The 19,663-nt window shown below is 38.9% G+C and overlaps 1 protein-coding gene across 1 annotated transcript in view; it reads right to left on the bottom strand.

Moving 5' to 3' along the window:
• Positions 1-1,219: 1,219 nt before the first annotated feature.
• LOC127438576 (phospholipid phosphatase 2-like) overlaps positions 1,220-19,663 on the bottom strand; it is a 31,166-nt gene continuing 12,722 nt past the window's right edge. Inside the window, exons 2-6 of the mRNA XM_051694260.1 lie at positions 7,773-7,924; positions 6,825-7,087; positions 6,667-6,724; positions 3,434-3,610; positions 1,220-3,109 (exon numbers count right to left, since the gene is read on the bottom strand). Of these exons, the coding sequence (XP_051550220.1) occupies positions 2,957-3,109; positions 3,434-3,610; positions 6,667-6,724; positions 6,825-7,087; positions 7,773-7,924 (803 nt within the window). The 3' untranslated portion in view covers positions 1,220-2,956. The remainder of the gene's footprint in view (positions 3,110-3,433; positions 3,611-6,666; positions 6,725-6,824; positions 7,088-7,772; positions 7,925-19,663) is intronic.

Raw genomic sequence — 19,663 nt, 5'->3', positions numbered from 1 at the left:
TGTCGTAGAGTCCACGCCACTGCCGTCCGCCAGGGGATGGAGGAGTCGCTGCCAGCCACTGGGAGTCAGAGGAGCTGTTCCGTCTGCCAGTGGTCGGAGGACTCGCTGCCGTCCACCTGGGGAGGAGCGGCTGTCGTCCGCCAGAGAGCGGAGGAGTGGCTGAGGACCAGGCGACAGCGTGTCCAGGGAGCAAGTTTTTCTCTCTCTCTATCTGTCCCTCCCCCTCGCTCTTTCTTTCTTCCTTCTCCCTCCTCTCATCTCTCCCAGGGCTTCAGAGAGGCAGGGAAGACCTGCCAGCAAAAGGACGGCCGGAAGGGCAACACCTCCCCTCCAGGATAGGATGTCACGCCAGAGGTTTCCCGGCCTGAATCAGGCGGTGTAACGAGTAGGAGGGCGTGGCCGGGCCGTTAGGATGCACGCCCGGCGCTGAATTGTCCTAATCAGCCGGGAGGGGGATAAAGATGAGCTGGAGGCGCCAGTTCAAGAGAGAGAGAGACACACGTGGCCGCTGTGTATGTATGTGTATCTATGTGTTAATTTAAGTTAATTTATGTCATTAAAAGTTTCATTGACTGCTCAGCCGGTTCCCGCCTCCTCCTTGCCCATCCTTACCCGTTACAGAGTTACTGTTTGTTCATGCCTGCAAAAGGTCATACATTGTTGACATAGTACTCAAACAAATTTTGCTAACTGGATATGCAAAAATCTGTGCTGATGTTTTTTACCAGAATGCAAATAGTATCAAAAGAGATTCTAGAATTTCTTGTAGCAATCATGGGTGAAAATTTGGTGACAGTAGGTCGAAAGTTCTTCAGCTGAAAAACAGTGTGTGCATACCAAAATTAGAACCACTACCTCCAGTTGCTGAAGCTGGAAGTATTGTTGGATCATAAGAGCACATGTGAGCTCAAGTTTCCAGGTGAAATGTCCACAGAGTGGTGCCAAAAGCAAGTTGTATTTGTATTTGGAAAGGTGATCACGTCTGAATTGATGAAAAAAGGCCTGATAGGGGGATGCCGCTTGTCAGTAAATCTGTAAAATGCCGTCGATTTCAGGGTACCTGAACATTCGGAAGAAATGTCAATTTCTCGTGTGATCATGTTTATAACTCTCAACATAGAACACCTGAAATGGTCAAATTTTAAATGAGTGAAATTTAAAATTGCTCCTGTTTAATTAAAACAAAGTCTGTTTTGTTGTCAGTGACCAACAATCAAACTGTTCTTACAAACATTTAATAAGAATTTGGGACACAACAATTCACAAAGGAAAACGTTCAATAAAGACAGCTTTTTTTCAAATGCAAAAAAAACAACAAAAAAACAGTTGGAGCATAACAGGCTAACAGGCTTGCAGATGCTGTAGTGGTAGCTCACGTTTAAATTTTAAACATAGGGGAACAAAATAATATCACAATTTCTTTACATTATCTATTATTTGCAGTCCACATCGAGTGTCGACACCCTGTTTGGAAAAAAGGCCAGATTACTAACGACTAAGGCGCGAAATATTGGAAAAATTCAAACGACACTACTATGAAAAGGATAGAGCTTGCTCATGCAGCATTGAATTATTTCAGACATTTCTAAATTATATTGGAAGTGCAAGCTTAGCTTCTATCACGTTTAAATGTGTTTTTGTTCTTGTTTTGTTTTCATGCCTTTTATTTTGAAATTAGTTTACTTCCTATCCCTGTTTCTGGTCATGTCATGTGATTTCCTGTTCCCCTCATTTGTTCCTTTCATCTGAGTGTCTGGTTTCATGTGTCTTGTTATCTTATTAGTTCTGTTATATTACTGGTTCCTGTTTATTAGTCTTGCTATCATGTTCGTTAGTTTAGTCTCGTCACTGGTTGTCTATGTCATGTGGTTACCCATGTCCATGTATTTTAACCCTCATGTTTGTCACTGTCTTTTGTCAAGTATTGTGTTGGTGTAATGTTGTGACAGTCTTCATGCTGTCAAGTCATTGTTTATAGTGACATTTATTCAAGTTTAGTTTATGTTCTGGTTTACTGTATATTCTGTTTTCACTTTGGACTCACGACTTTGGATTTGTAAATAAACTGCACTTGGGTTCTCACAAAATCATTGTAATGTTACAGAGCAGGCAGGACACGGTGAAGACAGGAACGGATGAGGACGATGATGTGAGAACCCATGTGCAGTTTATTTACAAATCCAAAGACGTGAGTCCAAAGTGAAAACAGAATATAAACTAAACTTGAATAAACTGCACTATAAACAATGACTTGACAGCATGAAGTCTGACACAACATTACACCAACACAAAACTTGACAAAAGACCATGGCAAACATGAGGGCTAAAATACATGAACATGGGTAACCACATGACAGACAACCAATGACAAAACAAAACTAATAAACATGATAAGACTAATAAATGGGAACCAATAATAAAACAGAACTGATAATAAGATAAGACACATTAAACCAGACACTCACATTAAAGGAACAAATGAGGGGAACAGGAAATCACATGACAAGGACACATGACCAGAAACAGGGACAGGAAGTAAATTAATTTCAAAATAAAATGCATGAAAACAAAACATGAACAAAAACACATTTAAACGTGACAGCTCCAGAGCAAAGTGCCATTTTAAGCTATAGATTGGTAAGATTTACAGTTCAGAAATAGAATATACATGCCATACACGACTTCAGATAAAATCTGGTCCAATATACCAACTTAGACTTATAAAACAGATTCAGTCCCTCAATATCTTGAGGTCCTCGGCAAATCATTGTGATTAAATGCATTAAATATTTATAGAGTTCTCTCTCATGCGAAGGACAGAAAGAGACACCAAAGCTTTTTCTCAAGGAGGCTGGTGGTACATTAGCATTGTGAGCATGTGTAGTATTGTCCCGCCCCCTGCCGTCAGTCCAGTGGTTTGTGGGAGATGTAGTGTGAGTATTTGGCTCCATTCTTCTCACACAGGTCCAGAATAGCTGTAATGGTTATTGTGCTCAGACTCTCCCAAGTGTAGGCTTGGTTTCCGCTCTGCATCATCACTTTCCACCATCTCTGGAATCGAGCATTGATGTGAAGGACGGACCTTGAAGAAATCCGACACGTATCGCACCTGCAAGAGACAGTGCAAATTACTTTCCAATGCTTCATATAAAACCAAACCAAGGGGCCTATTATTTTTGGAGCAACAGAGGCAGAAAATTTCCAGCCTTCCATAATACTTATATTAGATGGTTAGATCTAAATGTTAATGTAATGTTTAGGACAAAAAGCAAGAGAGCCAAGAAGCAGCTAATATTTGCTGGCACTTTAACTTTGGGGATTTGATGCTTCTAAAATGTACAGTATATCATATACAATTACCAAACTCATGAAACCTCACAACAAACCAAACCTTTCCATTCACCCTTCCCCAACATGATTAACTGTAACTTACAGTGAGAATTGCAATGAGTGCCCCTTGGAGGAGTCCTACCAGCACGTCGCTCCAGTGATGTTTATAATCGGACACGCGAGTGTAACCTACATACACGGCAAAGGCCACCAGGAAAAACTGGATGGTGGGCCTCAGGAGACGAGCCCATTTCTCATTCAGTCTAGCCTGGACATAGAACTGTGGAGAGAAAGAAAGTGGGGAGATTAAAGGCTTATGATATAGGAATTTTATGCAACTTTTAGGAAGAGAATAGCGGCAGGTTTATAGTGTAATTTCATGAAGGAAAAAAAATGCTTAGGATAAAAATTGGCTTGCAAGCAAAAAATGTAATACTTAGTCCCTAACAACATTGTTGTTGGAATAAAAAGAGTTGACTTTTACATTAAGTTTGGTCTTTTATGGACCATCATCCCATTTTGGAAAAGATGTACTAGTGTAATGACCTGATCTGACCTGGGAATCACTACAGGGTCTCAATGAGGGCAGTGCGTGTTAATAAGTATACATACACTCACTGAGCACTTTATTAGGAACACCTGTACACCTACATATTCATGCGATTATCTAATCAGCCAATTGTGTGGCAGCAGTGTAATGCATAAAATCATTCAGATGCGGGTCAGGTGCTTCAGTTAATGTTCACACCAACCATCAGGATGGAGAAAAAAAATTTGATCTCTGTGATTTGACCATGGCATGATTGTTGGTGCCAGACGGGCTGGTTTAAGTATTCCTGTAACTGCTGATCTCCTGGGATTTTCACACACAACAGTCTCAAGAGTTTACTCAGAATGGTTCTAAATACAAAAAACATCCAGTGAGCGGCAGTTCTATGGATAGAAACGCCTTGTTGATGAGAGAGGTCGACGGAGAATGGCCAGACTGGTTCGAGCTGACAGAAAGGCTATGGTAACTCAGATAACCACTCTGTACAATTGTAGTGAGCAGAATAGCATCTCAGAATGCATCTCACAACATGTTGAACCTTGAGGCGGATGGGCTACAACAGCAGAAGACCATGTCTGGCACTTTATTAGGACCATAGTGTTCCTAATAAAGTGCTCAGTGAGTGTACATACATGCATGCCTACCCATTCATGCTGGACTGTATTCAATGTTGAGTCAGTTTAATGGACATTAAAGAATATCAGGGCTCCATTGAAACAGCCTGCAAAACAAACTGCTTAGAGTGCCAAGGAAAAGCAGATTTTTTTACTAGATGAATCTTAATGAAACTTCATACATTGAGGAGATCAGAGAGTTGAATATTTGTCTCGAAAAAACTGTTGCCGACATCTCTGAGAAATAACAAAATAACAATATCAGAGGGCTCTTTGAATGGCCTTTGGCTGTATTTGTGTATGTTTTTAAGTTTATGTTAATTTAAGTCCATTATTAAACAATTAAAGCTTTCTTTTTAGTTCATCGGGAAATCATTTTGTATTAGGAATAATGAAAATCCCATCTTGACTGTTCTTTAGAGTTTTATATAATTCAGTTGTGCCCTGTTGTTTTCATTGTTTTGTTTTACTCTGATAGTTTCATAAAATTAGTTCCAGGCTTTGCAAACCCCTGAAATGAAGGACACACACAAAAAAATTACATTAAATTGTACATCTATCATCTATCCCTCATTATTCTTCATTCTTTTCTGATTGTATGAAATTTAATGATCCATGTGCTTCAAATGCTTTAAAAGGGTCATGTGATAATTTTTTTTAATTGTTTCCCCCTCTGTGGTCCACTAAAAATGTTAGCAAAAAAACTTCTTTCACGTTGTCATTATGGGGTATTGTTTGTAGAATTTTGAGGAAAATAATGAATTTAATCCATTTTGGAATAAGGCTGTAACATAACAAAATGTGGAAAAAGTGAAGCGCTGTGAATACTTTCCGGATGAACTGTATTTGACCCTCAGAATTAAACGGTATGTTTTTGCTGCTGTGTGTTCAAGACCTTAAGACTAAATGTCTTCTTCATAAGTCTGCATTACATTAAGACAAGTGTGACACTTAAACTGTTAAGGAAAATTCCAGACAAAGAAAGTGTTCATAAAAGTAAAAAAACAACAACAAAAAAAAAACTATATTTACAGAATTTGATAGTTTAATCAAAATGTTTCTCTTCAAATATATACATTTAACATTACTCAATTATTGGATAGAACAAAATATACAATGTCAACATACTACAAATTAGGCTAAATATTTTCCAGATAATAATGTAGGCACTGATATGAAGATCTTTGGCCGATGCAATATCGATTTTAACAAACAACTACAGGCCGATACAGATATTTTGCCACTTACCTTATCACCTTATCAAATCACTGTTTTGCTTATGAATTATGGTTTAAAAATGTACAAAGAGGTACAAAAGCTATCTTATTGTTCTAACAGTAATTAATTAATTTCCATTGAACATGGATTGGATCTATTGAACACATTAACTTTTTTTGAACTTTTAGAGAGCCACAATCAAAGATAAAAAGATATATATATATAACATGATGATTTTTGTGGGGAAAATTTAGCACTTTTTGCAGTTTTTAACAAAAGAACATTACACATTTATATTATTATTATTTTTATATTTGTTTTATGTTTTACTTTTTTGGATTTAAATTATTTTGGTAGGTATTTCTTTATTTTAAACCATCAGCTTTTTATATTGCCGTTTTCATGCTTATGCAATCAAAAGCAATGAAAGCGTCAATATTATAAAACGATGGTTGATATTGGCGGTTTATATCGATGGTTAAAACTGATGGTTTTAATTTGGTCCTTGGCATCAAAAATTTTGAAAACTCATGACACAGCTAGGAACAGCACAAGGTTAGGTAGATTTCCCCCATTCTTTTTGTCAGTATTTCTGATTCAGGAATAATAGTATTAATCCTAACCTGCTTTCTCTTTACTTCCCCATGACTGGGCAGGCCAAGTTTCTAAACACCCAATGGGCATCGTTGATAATAAATGTGGGTGGTCTCGTATGAATGGAATTGGGTTTCTGACATTAGAAATCCAAAGATTTTAGAAGTGTTGTTTTTTCAGCTTGGTTTGAGTAAATGCTCTTTGTGGACTAGGAGGAAGTTTTTAGTTCTAAAAGTTAGTTTTAATAGTACAATAAACTCTTATTTCAAAGTATCAATAAAAATTAAGGAATTTGATTCCTCATGATAAGGCCCCTTAATAGAGTTAAATAATAGAGCCTGTGATTACTATATCACTCACCGCTAAGAACAGCATGCAGTACATCCCAAAGGAGGAGTGCCCCGAGTAGAAGGACAACCTAGAACATACAAATCAGATATAATTTCAAAGATTAAAAAGATGTTCCCACAAAACAAAGAAAGAAAGACTTGCATTAACCTTTCTCGTCAGAGACACACCTGGCTTCAGTGACATCACGTGGGTCGCCAGTGCAGTTGATTGTGGCCATATAACCTTTGCAGACTTTGGGAGCACACACTGCTAAGAAATGTGGGCGTGGTCGCCCAATGGTGTACTTGGCCAAGTCTGTCAGTGATTGGCTGACAGCTCCCCCAAATAGGAAGGTGCCCAGCACCTTATATATTGTTGACACGTACTGATTAAAGGTAGAGTTGGAGCGAATTTTTTTACTGTACACGAGGTATGCCTCACCCGACGATATCTAAACGGGAAAAAAAGGTTGATTGTTTAGTACATTTCACAAGCTTGCAACTAAGATCAAACTGAGTGAAAAGAACTATTGATTGAGATGCAAAACTATAACCTTAAACAATATAGTAAATAAATAAATGTAACAAAAGTAAGCAAGGTTTATGCTTAAAACATGACATGCAACTTTGCTTCTCAAGTCAATTTTAATAACATTGAGAAATTTCTACTGGAAACAAGACAAAAAGACATTTTTGTTTAATGTATGCTTGAGAGTATTGATATAAATGTATGCATATGCTAATGGACAGCAATGTTTGATGAATAATTACATTTACTTAACAAATAAGTTACAGAGTTCAATTGATGTGCGGTCACAGGCATGCAACAGTTTATAGAGCTTACTATACAATAGCTTAGACAATGATTAATTGAATTAGATTTTAGAGCCACAACAGTTTCATGGAACTTTAATAAATGTCTTAGATTATCCTTAAAAATACCAAAAACACGATGTAAAACAAGCCCATGACCACATGACCCTCAATCTCCAGCTGTGTTGTTGTGCATAATGAAACCCTCTGCTGTGCAAAGTCATGAATGAACACTTTGTTTTGTTCTGTGCGTGACTCTGGAGATGAGATCATGGGAGGGATGATAGAGGGATAGATAGAGAAATGAATGGAGGAGACTCTCACAATGATGACCGTGCAGGTGATAGTGACTACAGCCAGTGTTACATGTGTGATGGTTTCTGGTCTAATGGGGTAACCAATGCTCTCGTCCTGGCAGTAGATGCCTCGCTCATATGGCTGGGATGCAATATTCATGATCACAAAGGGCAGAGAAGCTACAGGAAAGAGGAAGAGACAACAAAAATAAATAAAAGGTATATCTGCTGCCTGAATGATGACGTAATGTTAAATGTTGAGGATACCTGGGTGAATCTCATGGAACCTATCAAGAACATATTCAATATTTCAACCAAAAATAAATTAAAGAAAAATTACATTTTGGTTTAAGAAAATGAAGCCTATTATTTGGCATTATTTTCATGACAATTAAGAATATTCCAAGCCCATTTTATTATCATAATACAAAAAAATCTGTGCAATGTGAAATATATACATTTGTAAAGTATTTATACATAATGGTAGTACTCCCTTTAATCTACACAGATTTAAATAAATAAAAAAATAATAATAATTGTATTACTCATTATTACAGTAATAAGAATCTAATGAGTATCACCTTTAAAAATACTTGGAATGACAAAACAAACCAAACCAAAAAACAAAACAAAAAACAAAAGCAAAAAAACAAAAAAAAAAACAACAAAAGTGATAATATCTGTTTCTTAAGTTCTTAAATGCCCAGGGTCCCTGCTCATCTGCATGAATGTGCCTTAGGCATGCTGCATGGAGGCATGAGGACTGCAGATGTGGCCAGGGCAATAAACTGCAATGTCCGTACTGTGAGACCCCTAAGACACCGCTACAGGAAGACAGGAAGGACAGCTTATCATCCTCGCAGTGGCAGACCACGTGTAACAACACCTGGTACATCCGAATATCCGAATAATGGCAACAACAACTGCACGAGTTACACCAGGAATGCACAATCCCTCCATCAGTGCTCAGACTGTCCACAATAGGCTGAGAGAGGCTGGACTGAGGGCTTGTAGGCCTGTTGTAAGGCAGGTCCTTACCAGACATCACCACCAACAACGTCACCTATGGGCACAAACCCACCTTCACTGGACCAGACAGGACTGGCAAAAAGTGCTCTTCACTGACGAGTCGTGGTTTTGTCTCACCAGGGGTGATGGTCGGACTCGCATTTATCGTCGAAGGAATAAGCGTTACACCGAGGCCTGTACTCTGGAGTGGGATTGATTTGGAGGTGGAGGGTCTGTTATGGTCTGGTGTGTCACAGCATCATCGGACTGAGCTTGTTGTCATTGCTGGCAATCTCAACGCTGTGCGTTACAGGGAATACATCCTTCTCCCCCATGTGGTGCCCTTCCTGCAGGCTCATCCTGATATGACCCTCCAGCATGACAATGCCACCAGCCATACTGCTCATTCTGTACTTGATTTCCTGCAAGATAGGAATGTCAGTGTTCTGCCATGGCCAGCCAAGAGTCCGGAAATCAATCCCATTGAGCCAATCTAGGACCTGTTGGATCGGAGGGTGAGGGCTAGGGCCATTCCCCCCCAGAAATGTCCGGGAACTTGCAAGTGCCTTGGTGGAAGAGTGGGGTAACATCTCGCAGCAAGAACTGGCAAATCTGGTGCAGTCCATGAGGAGGAGATGCACTGCAGTACTTAATGCAGCTGGTGGCCACACCAGATACTGACTGTTACTTTTGATTTTGACCCCCCCTTTGTTTAGGGACACATTATTCCATTCCTGTTAGTCACATGTCTGTGAAACCTGTTTAGTTTATGTCTTGTTGATTTTTTTTTATGCTCATATAAATATTTACACATGTTAAGTTTGCTGAAAATAAAAGCAGTTGAAAGTGAGAGGACGTTTCTTTTTTTTGCAGTAGAAAATGTTTAATTTGTCTTAAAATTTTTAATTCATGGTGCTAATGCGCTAACATGCTACGTGGCCATAATATGCGCCGATCACACTCTGTTATTGTAATTTATGATGACACTGATTCTGCTGCAAAGATCAGTGTATAAAAGTTTTAATGTGCAGAATAAAGACAAAATAATGATCATAGGCTTACTATGGGCAGATGTGTAAATGGCTTTCACTGCAGATGGCACATGAGTGAATGGGCACTTGAAAGTGTTTGAGTAGATTTGATTCCTTTTGTAGACTAATAAAAAAATAAATAAATAAATAAATAAAAAAACACAATTCGCATGACATGGTCTTGGAAAATTTCTCTACATGAACAATCGTACAAATGTAGGTAAATCTGCACAGGCTCGCTAATAACTCTACACGCCGGTGTGTTCTTGATATTGACAGATATTGACTGCCTGAACAAGATATACCGAATAAGCTGTCGGCGTCAAAGCAGGTGGAGTTCCAGGTCACACCTACAGATGATGTGGACCAATGGCAGGAAGGTGTTTAGCTGCAGGATAGATGTTTGCCCAGGCGAGCTGTTATGAACCACCGAAAGGAACTCAAAAACACAGTATATTTGGCCAGATTTTGTTCTAAATGACGTCACACCCGTTCGTTCTTTCAATTTCGTATGAAGTATATTTGGGCCTTACACCGATTGGATTGTTTCAGAAGACATTGATTAAACCACTGGAGTCTTATGGATTACTTTTATGCTTACCGTTATCTCCTTTTTGGAGCTTCAAAGTTCTGGCCACCATTCACTTATGGACCTTCAAAGCTGAGATATATTTCTAAAAATCTTTGTTTTTGTTCTGCAGAAGAAAGTCATACACATCTGGGATGGCATGAGGGTCAGTAAATGATGAGAGAATTTTCATTTTTGGGTAAACTATTACTTTAACCCAAAACATGTTGCAACCCATATTGTAAACATAGTAATACACCCCCAGCCCAGACATCCTCACCACAACGCTTTGGTAGATGGAATGATGTGGCTAAAAATGCACATGTCTGAATGTAGCCACAGTGTGATCCTTTAATGAATGGAAAATTTCCTTGGGACATTCGGAAACGTTACAAAATCACATTGCAACCATGTGATCCAAGGCCACAGTAAGATAGGAAACCTGTAAGAGCATTTCTACTTCCTGTAATACCACTTTTTGCTGATAAGGTGGACGAATAATAGCATTGTGTTCTAGAAAGTTAGTATTTCTTTCCTGCTTATCAAGGCACAATTTTGCAGCACAGTTCTTGAATGGAATCTGTAGCATTTTTGTGGATACTTTATGAACACTGTTAAGTACCTCCTCTTTTCCAAATGTATCCCTGTGACATAACTTGAGGCATTGTGGGTGCAACATGATGCTAAGATGCTACACTGGCAAACCAAAGGATAACATGCATACGAGCCAAAATGTTAAACCTTGTGCATTGTTCGGTTGTGAGTCACACTTAAATTGTTTGAGGGTCAAAAATGACCTGAACATACAATTTTAATTTTTTTCTTAAAGATATGTAATAACACAAATTTTACTAAAGTAAAAACACTAAAGTTGTGCATTTTTAGTGGGATTTGGGATGGATTTTATGGAATTAAACCTAATTTAGCTCTTAATTACTAAATTCCACCATTCCTTTTCATATAAAATATGAACATTTTATGTTATCTTCACTTCAATAAAAACCTTCATTTCAGTAATTTGAAAGTGTCAAAACATCAAAATACGGTTTATCATGCATTGGGGGTCTCTGATGACATCTGCTGGAATAAAAATAACAATTACATGAAAATGTAATTAATATAGTCAAACAAACCTGTTTGTGTGTCTGTGTTGTGTGTGCGTGCACGTGCGTGCGTGTGTTTTCTGCATTGTGGATGTTTTATAGTATCACGCCTTCATTTATGTACAGTTGCTTTCTGCATTGTCTGTTTATTGATTTAAATATATATATATATATATTTTTTTACAAAAAATAAAATAAAAAAAATTGCTCTGTGTTGTAGTCTTTCCCATTCATTTCCTATGGCGGGTCAATTTTGACTGGAGCAACACAAGTGTTACTTATTTTGTCACAAATCCTCAACTCATCGAATCCAGTCCAATTTTTTATTTTTTTTGTCAGTGTTCAGATAGCAAATGTGGGAAAAGTAACCAAGTCTTGGACCACTCAGATGAAGGATACCGTTTTTATTAAAGAAAAAATATGAAAATGGGTAAAAAAAATGATCCAAGCAACACATGAGGGTGAAATATACTGGGCTCATCTGGACAACTCAAGAAGCTAAATGCTAAATATGGATGCCCAGCATCTCACACAAGTCCAGAATTGCTCAATTGCTATTTAGTTATACCAATGTGGTATTAAAATGTAAATGAGGACACGGATCTCTGAGACCAACAGGCAGGTCGATCACAAATTTAACTTTGGGCTCACCAAGGGAGATTTCATGTTTGCATGTGGTTTGTTCTTCAATATTATTCTACAAGGGTTATTGAATTGTACAAACAACAAGGTCATCTATATTTCCATAATAGAGAGCTAAATGTGTCACAGCGAGTTCATAATAATAGAATGCAAAAACTATTTTTTTTATTGAGCACCTTTCATACAAGATATGTATGTTTGCAAAGTTGCATATAGTATAACAAGTAAAAAATAAAATAAAAAAATAAGTGCTTAATTAGTTAACTTAATTAGAAACTTATCTTAGTTCTTTGAAAGCTGAACTGAAAATGTAGGGGTGTAAATGTTTTTGAATATGTGAACAGAGTTCGACTGTCTAATTAACCACAGTAATGGGTTCCAAAGTTTTTTAGTGAATAGTCCAGCAGGCTAATTGATGAATGAAGTCATACGGTTATGTAAAGTAACTGATTATATAACTGTAATTACGTTTCACTTGGCACTCATTTTTGTTGTTTTAGAGGCAGGGTTTTTGTTGTTGTTTTAACCCCTTTACACTACATATTTACACCTTTGCATCCTTGTGAGGGAACCTGAAATGCAGTCACACACACACACACAAAACAATATCACACACACTCAAACCAAGTAATTTTGAGTTTCAGTGTATTCTAAGAAATTGAGTATGTAGTTTTATGTTGTCACGACAGTGACAAAGATTAATAAAGACATTTATATTCCAAATAAAATAACAATGGTGTTTGACATGACACTGTGGTCTGGACAGTGACAATGCATTAAAGCACATCATACATTGATAACTTTGTAGAAGACACCCACAGTGGTACAGTCAAAATCCATAGTTCTCATGTAACATTGACATTTAAACAGTAATTGTTATGCTTTATATTATTTACAACGGTTTGGCTGTGAGATTCAAAGAAACCAAGTCCCCACTGAGAATATTATGCCAATCACAGAATCAGCATCATGTATTTTGGCAATGGTAGGCAAATTTTAACTTTCTTTTTTTTTTTCTTTTTTTTTATAAAACAAAATCTAAACCAGGGAACACTTTTCATTTTATTTAAACATTTTCTGTTAGTGCTATATGAATTTCACTGCTTAGGAGGGTATCTACTTATCTACAGTATGGCCAGACACATGACCAACAACAACTACAAAACGATTGTCAATGAAGCATGTGGATGTGTAATAGATCATGGTTCATGGCAGTGAATCTAACTAACGAACTGACTAACTTTTATCAACTCTGTGTGACTTAGGCATCAAGGCTGAAACAGGTATGACCTATCTGCAGACAAATTTTACTTTAGGTACATGGTACATAGCCTTTCGCAAAGTAGCTCACTCAGGGCATCCTTAGGTGGTGCAACCGGTGCGGTCGCACCAGACCCCGTGCTTCGGAGTGATCGCTACAACGCCCCAAGGAAGGCGATCGCTATCGCGGGAGACCCCGGAATGCGATCACTACTGACAGGGACAAAGCACAACCGTCGGACGGCAAGAGGACCCGTGCTTCTGACATCAATATAGGCCCCACCCTAGGCCCTGCTCATTAACTAACTAACTTCTATTAACAATCTTGTGACTAGCCTCAAGGCTTAATCAGACATGACCCATCTGCAGAAATATTTTACTACATGGTAAATGGCCTGCCGCACACTAGCTCACAATCTAGCTCACTAACAAATTAACTAACAGATATGACCCATCTGCAGAAATGTTTTACTAGGTACATGGCCTTTCACAAACTACCTCACTAACTAACTAAATAACTAAAAAGCTCACTCATACACTAAGAAACATTAACTCTTATTAATGGTATATAGCCTTTCTCAAACTAGCTCACTCAGGGCAGTCCTTAGGGCAGTGACCGGTGCGGTCGCAACCAGACCCAGCACGGAGCGATCACTACAGTGCAAAAAGGAAGGCAATCGCTATCACGAGAGACCCAGGAAGGGGATCACTACCGACGGGGACAGCAATGCACAACTGATGGACGGAAAGAGGACCCGCGCTTTCAAAATCGCTTTAGGCCCCACCCTAGGCCCTGCTCACTAATCAGGCTTAATCAGACATGACTCATCTGCAGAAATATTTTACTACATGGTACATGGCCTGTTGCAAACTAGCTCACTAACAAATATGACCCATCTGCAGAATTTTTTTACTAGGTACATGGCCTTTCACAAACCACCTCTCTAACTACAGTTGTGCTCAAAAGTTTGCATACTCTGGCAGAAATTGTGAAATTTTGGCACTGATTTTGAAAACATGACTGATCATGCAAAATCTTTTATTTAAGGATAGTGATCATATGAAGACATGTATTATCACACAGTTGTTTGGCTCCTTTTTAAATCATAATGATAACAGAAATCACCCAAATGGCCCTGATCAAAAGTTTACATTCCCTTGAATGTTTGGCCTTGTTACAGACACACAAGGTGACACACACAGGTTTAAATGGCAATTAAAGGTTAATTTCCCACACCTGTGGCTTTTTAAATTGCAATTAGTGTCTGTGTATAAATAGTCAATGAGTTTGTTAGCTCTCATGTGGATGCACTGAGCAGGCTAGATACTGAGCCATGGGGAGCAGAAAAGAACTGTCAAAAGACCTGCGTAACAAGGTAATGGAACTTTATAAAGATGGAAAAGGATATAAAAAGATATCCAAAGCCTTGAAAATGCCAGTCAGTACTGTTCAATCACTTATTAAGAAGTGGAAAATTCAGGGATCTTATTAGACCTCACTATCTAATTAGTATCACTAACTAACTAAACTAACTAAATTCTATTAAAGTGCTTTGACGAGTGCAGTTCAATTTGGTGTTTTGACATATAGTATTTCCTTCTGAAACAGGAAGTGGAGGCAGGATGTCGAACAACTCTTCCCATTTTTTAAAATAGCCAATAGGCTTTAGTTTAAAGCCAAACACACACATACCCCTTTCCACCATGCTGCTCATATCAGAGCCGCTTATTGGGAAAACTTGAAGCGATTTCAATACCGGCCAGCTTTTCCAAAGACTTTACAACCAAATGATGATCTAACTGACAACATCAATCCATATCCAGCCCACAAACACACACAGCACATTGCTGTCTTTCCTTAGGACAAGGCTGGAGCTGTTGTGCAAGTCCAATGCAGATGGATGGGAAACAAGTGAGTAAAAGATAATATATCTATGTTTTGAATCACAAAGCACTGAGCATAAAGAATTAAGACAAACTAACTCGAGCTGTACATCCAAAGAAACATCCAGCTGCACAATAAATACAAATAATCTCCAGCAACTTTCCTTGTGTCCAGCTCCCGCCTTGGCGTATCCCATTCACAAGTGACCAACCCTTATCCCTATTCCCTTCGAAGACACTTATCCTCCACGCTGAAAGGTGATAACGGTCAGTCAGACCGTCGGTCAGTTTTTTTTATCTTATTGGAAAAGTATTGGTTTGGAACCACCTTACAGCATGGCTTGTGATCCCTTTGAAGTGCCCTGCGAAGGCATGATCAGCACCAGTTAGCACACAGCCAAACGTGTTGAACAGTTGTAGGGGGAGGGTACGTTCTTGTTCTAGAAAGCATTTGATTGGACAGGGTTTCTCAACCTCTATGTGACATCATGGATGTCTTTTTTTTAGCTGGAAGAGAGAGACTTCAGATTTTAAATGCTTCTGAAAACAAATTTTGTCAACGTTTAGAAGTATGCTAGCATACAGATGACCTTAAAACTAATAGATATGGACCAAAAGCTGCAAAACTTTAATTTGGATTTCACGGGGTCTTTAACTCTGGCGCCTCAGGCCTCAAGGCTCAAATATCTGCAGATTTTTTTTCTCCATTTTTTCTAGGTACATGATACATGGCCTTTCACAAACTAGGTCACTAACTAACTAGGTCACAGACTAACTAAATAACTAACCAACTTATATTAACTCTGGCATCTTAGGCCTCAAAGCTAAAAAAGATGTGACCCACAAGATACACATTTTTAACATGGCCTTGAGTCTTTCGCATACTAACTAACTAGCCTCATGACCCACCAGATGAGAAATGTTTACTTAATGGAAAACCTTAGTTTTCTTGCCATTAAGGAATTAATTTTTTTGAGAAAAATGCTCTCCTCAACTCTCCTTCAGGCTTCACAGACCATTCTGTTGAGAAAGACCCCAAAACAACAGCTACAGTTTTGGCACTCAGTTGAGTTTCAGACACACTGCGTATCTGGAACTCGATGAAATTTTCTGTAAGATCTCCAGCTAAATACACTCCATACAAATGTAACAAATAAAACTGTACCTAATTTTTCCTTTTCCCTCTCCAGACTTTTGAGCTCTTGAGTCACATTACAATGAAACAAAAAGACAGATAAGACTGAAAAATGTCTTTTGCTACAGAGACCACTAAACAATTATATAGTCAATGGAAAATGGATAATAATCCACCCCTGGGGAGTACTTTTCATTTTAAACTGAAACAAAAACAAAAACAATAAAAACAAAAAAACAATAACAAGAAATCCAAATCCAAAATGTGTCACAGACTTTACATTTAAAAAGGTTAAACAGTGTATTCTGGTACTCATCATCAAAATGTATTAAATTACTCCTGAATTACTTTCCAGACTATTTTCAGGAAATTCAGTCAGGAATAGCAGTGTAAGCTACAACCCCAATTCCAAAAAACTTGGGACAGTATGAAAAATGCTAATAAAAATTTTATTTGTAAATTACTGTATATTCACCCTTTGCTATATTGAAAGCACTACAACTACACATCATATGATGTTTTTCCTTGTGAATTTCATCGTTTAAAAAAAAAAAAAAAAGTACAGTAATTTCAAATCAGATGATTGCAACACGCTCCAAAAAAGTTGGGACAGTCGAGTGTTTACCACTGTGAAACATCACCATTTCTTCTAATAACACTTAAGCATTTGGGCACTGAAGACACAAGTTTGTTAAGTTTAGAAAGTGGAATTTTCCCCCAAACATCCATTATGTAGGTCTTTAGCTGCACAACTGTATGGGGTCTTCGTTGCCATATGGTGTGCTTCATAATGCACCACACATTCTCAATTGGAGACAGATCAGGACTGCAGGCAGGCCAATCTAGCTCCCACACTCTCTGCTCACACAGCCATGCACTTGAAATCCGGGCAGTATGTGGTTTGAATTTTCCTGCTGGAAAATGCAGGAACGTCCCTGGAAAAGACGGTGCTGGATGGCAGAATATGTTGCTCCAAAATTTGTACATATCTGTCTGCATTCATGCTGTTCTCACAGATGGGTGAGTTACCCATGCCATGGGCACTGACACACCCCTGGCCCACACAGACATTGGCTTTTGGACCTGACGCTGATAACAGCTTGGATAGCCCCTTTTCTCTTTGGCCTGGATAACACACAGCTTTGTTTTTCAAAAATGTTTTGAAATGTGGACTCTTTGGACCAAAAAGCACAGTTCCACTGTTCTACTTTCCATCTAAGATGAGACCGAGCCCAGAGAAGTCAGCAGCGTTTCTGGACAGTGTTGATGTATGGCTTCTGCTTTGCATAGTAAACTTAACTTGCATCTGTGGATGCAGCGGCGAGTGGTGTTAACTAACAAATCAAATCAAATCAAATCAAATCAAATCACTTTATTGTCACACAGCCATATACACAAGTGCAATGGTGTGTGAAATTCTTGGGTGCAGTTCCGATCAACATAGCAGTCGTGACAGTGATGAGACATATACCAATTTACAATAACATCAAATTAACACAACGCAATTTAAACATCTGTTATACATAATTACACTCAACTTAAAACATCAAATTAACACAACACAATTTAAACATCTGTTATACATAATTACACAACTTAAAACATCAGATTAACACAACACAATTTAAACATCTGTTATACACAATTACACTCAACAATATACAATAATAACATACATTGTACAGTATACAATATGCTGTTTTTTTTTTTTTTTTTTTTTTTTTTACTATATAGATACTATATAGATACACATTATTCAATAAAAATTAAAATATATATGAAAAAAGTATATATATATAGAATGTACAGTATTGTACTGTATTGACATTCAGGCTGTCGGTTGATAGTCAGTTGTTAAGAGAGACATAATATAATGACAGTAATATAATTTATGACAGTCCGGTGTGAGATAAAAGAGTAATAAAGTGCAGGGCTGATGTATTTTGATCGTGGGAGATCAAGAGTTCAGAAGTCTGATTGCTTGGGGGAAGAAGCTATCATGGAGTCGGCTGGTGCGGGTCCTGATGCTGCGATACCGCCTACCTGATGGTAGCAGTGAGAACAGCCCATGGCTCGGGTGGCTGGAGTCTCTGATGATCCTCCGAGCTTTTTTCACACACCGCCTTGTATATATTTCCTGGAGGGAGGGAAGCTCACCTCCGATGATGTGTTTGGCAGTTCGCACCACCCTTTGCAGTGCTTTGCGGTTGTGGGCAGTGCTATTGCCGTACCAGGCGGAGATACAGCCAGTCAGGATGCTCTCCACAGTGCAGGTGTAGATCCGTGTGAGGATGTGGCGGTTCATTCCAAACTTCCTCAGCCGTCTCAGGAAGAAAAGGCGCTGATGAGCCTTCTTCACAACGACTTCAGTGTGGACGGACCATGTGAGTTCCTCAGTGATGTGGACACCCAGGAACTTGAAGCTGCTGACTCTCTCCACTGGTGCTCCATTGATGATGATTGGACTGTGTTCTCTGTCTTTTCTCCTGAAGTCCAACACAAGCTCCTTTGTCTTACTGACGTTGAGGGAGAGGTTGTGCTCCTGACACCAGTGTGTCAGAGTGTGCACCTCCTCTCTGTAGGCTGTTTCATCATTGTCAGTGATCAGACCTACCACCGTCGTGTCATCAGCAAACTTAATGATGGCATTGGAGTTATGTGTTGCCACACAGTCATGTGTGTACAGGGAATACAGTAGTGGGCTGAGAACACAGCCCTGCGGGGCTCCAGTGTTGAGGGTCAGTGATGAGGAGATGTTGCTGCCTATTCTAACCACCTGGCGTCTGCTTGACAGGAAGTCCAGGATCCAGCTGCACAGCGAGCTGTTTAAGCCCAGAGCCCGGAGTTTCTCATCTAGCTTGGAGGGCACTATGGTGTTGAATGCTGAGCTGTAGTCTACAAACAGCATTCTCACATAAGTGTTCTTTTTTTCCAGGTGGGAGAGAGCAGTGTGTATTGTAGATGCAATGGCATCATCAGTGGAGCGGTTGTTGCGGTAAGCAAACTGCAGCGGGTCAAGATTGAGTGGTAATACAGAGCAGATGTAATCTCTGATTAGTCTCTCAAAACATTTGCTGATGATGGGGGTCAGAGCAACAGGACGCCAGTCATTTAAACAAGTTATTTTCGATTGTTTTGGAACAGGCACAATGGTGGATGTTTTAAAGCATGTGGGGACTACAGACAAAGAGAGGGAAAGGTTGAAAATGTCCGTAAAAACACCAGCCAGCTGGTTCGCGCACGCTCTGATGACGCGGCCCGGAATGCCGTCTGGACCCGCGGCTTTGC

Source organism: Myxocyprinus asiaticus, chromosome 49, assembly GCF_019703515.2.
Source record: "Myxocyprinus asiaticus isolate MX2 ecotype Aquarium Trade chromosome 49, UBuf_Myxa_2, whole genome shotgun sequence".
Taxonomy (NCBI): Eukaryota; Metazoa; Chordata; class Actinopteri; order Cypriniformes; family Catostomidae; genus Myxocyprinus; species Myxocyprinus asiaticus.
The sequence above is the reverse complement of the archived record's forward strand: the minus strand, read 5'-3'. Positions and strand labels throughout refer to the sequence as shown.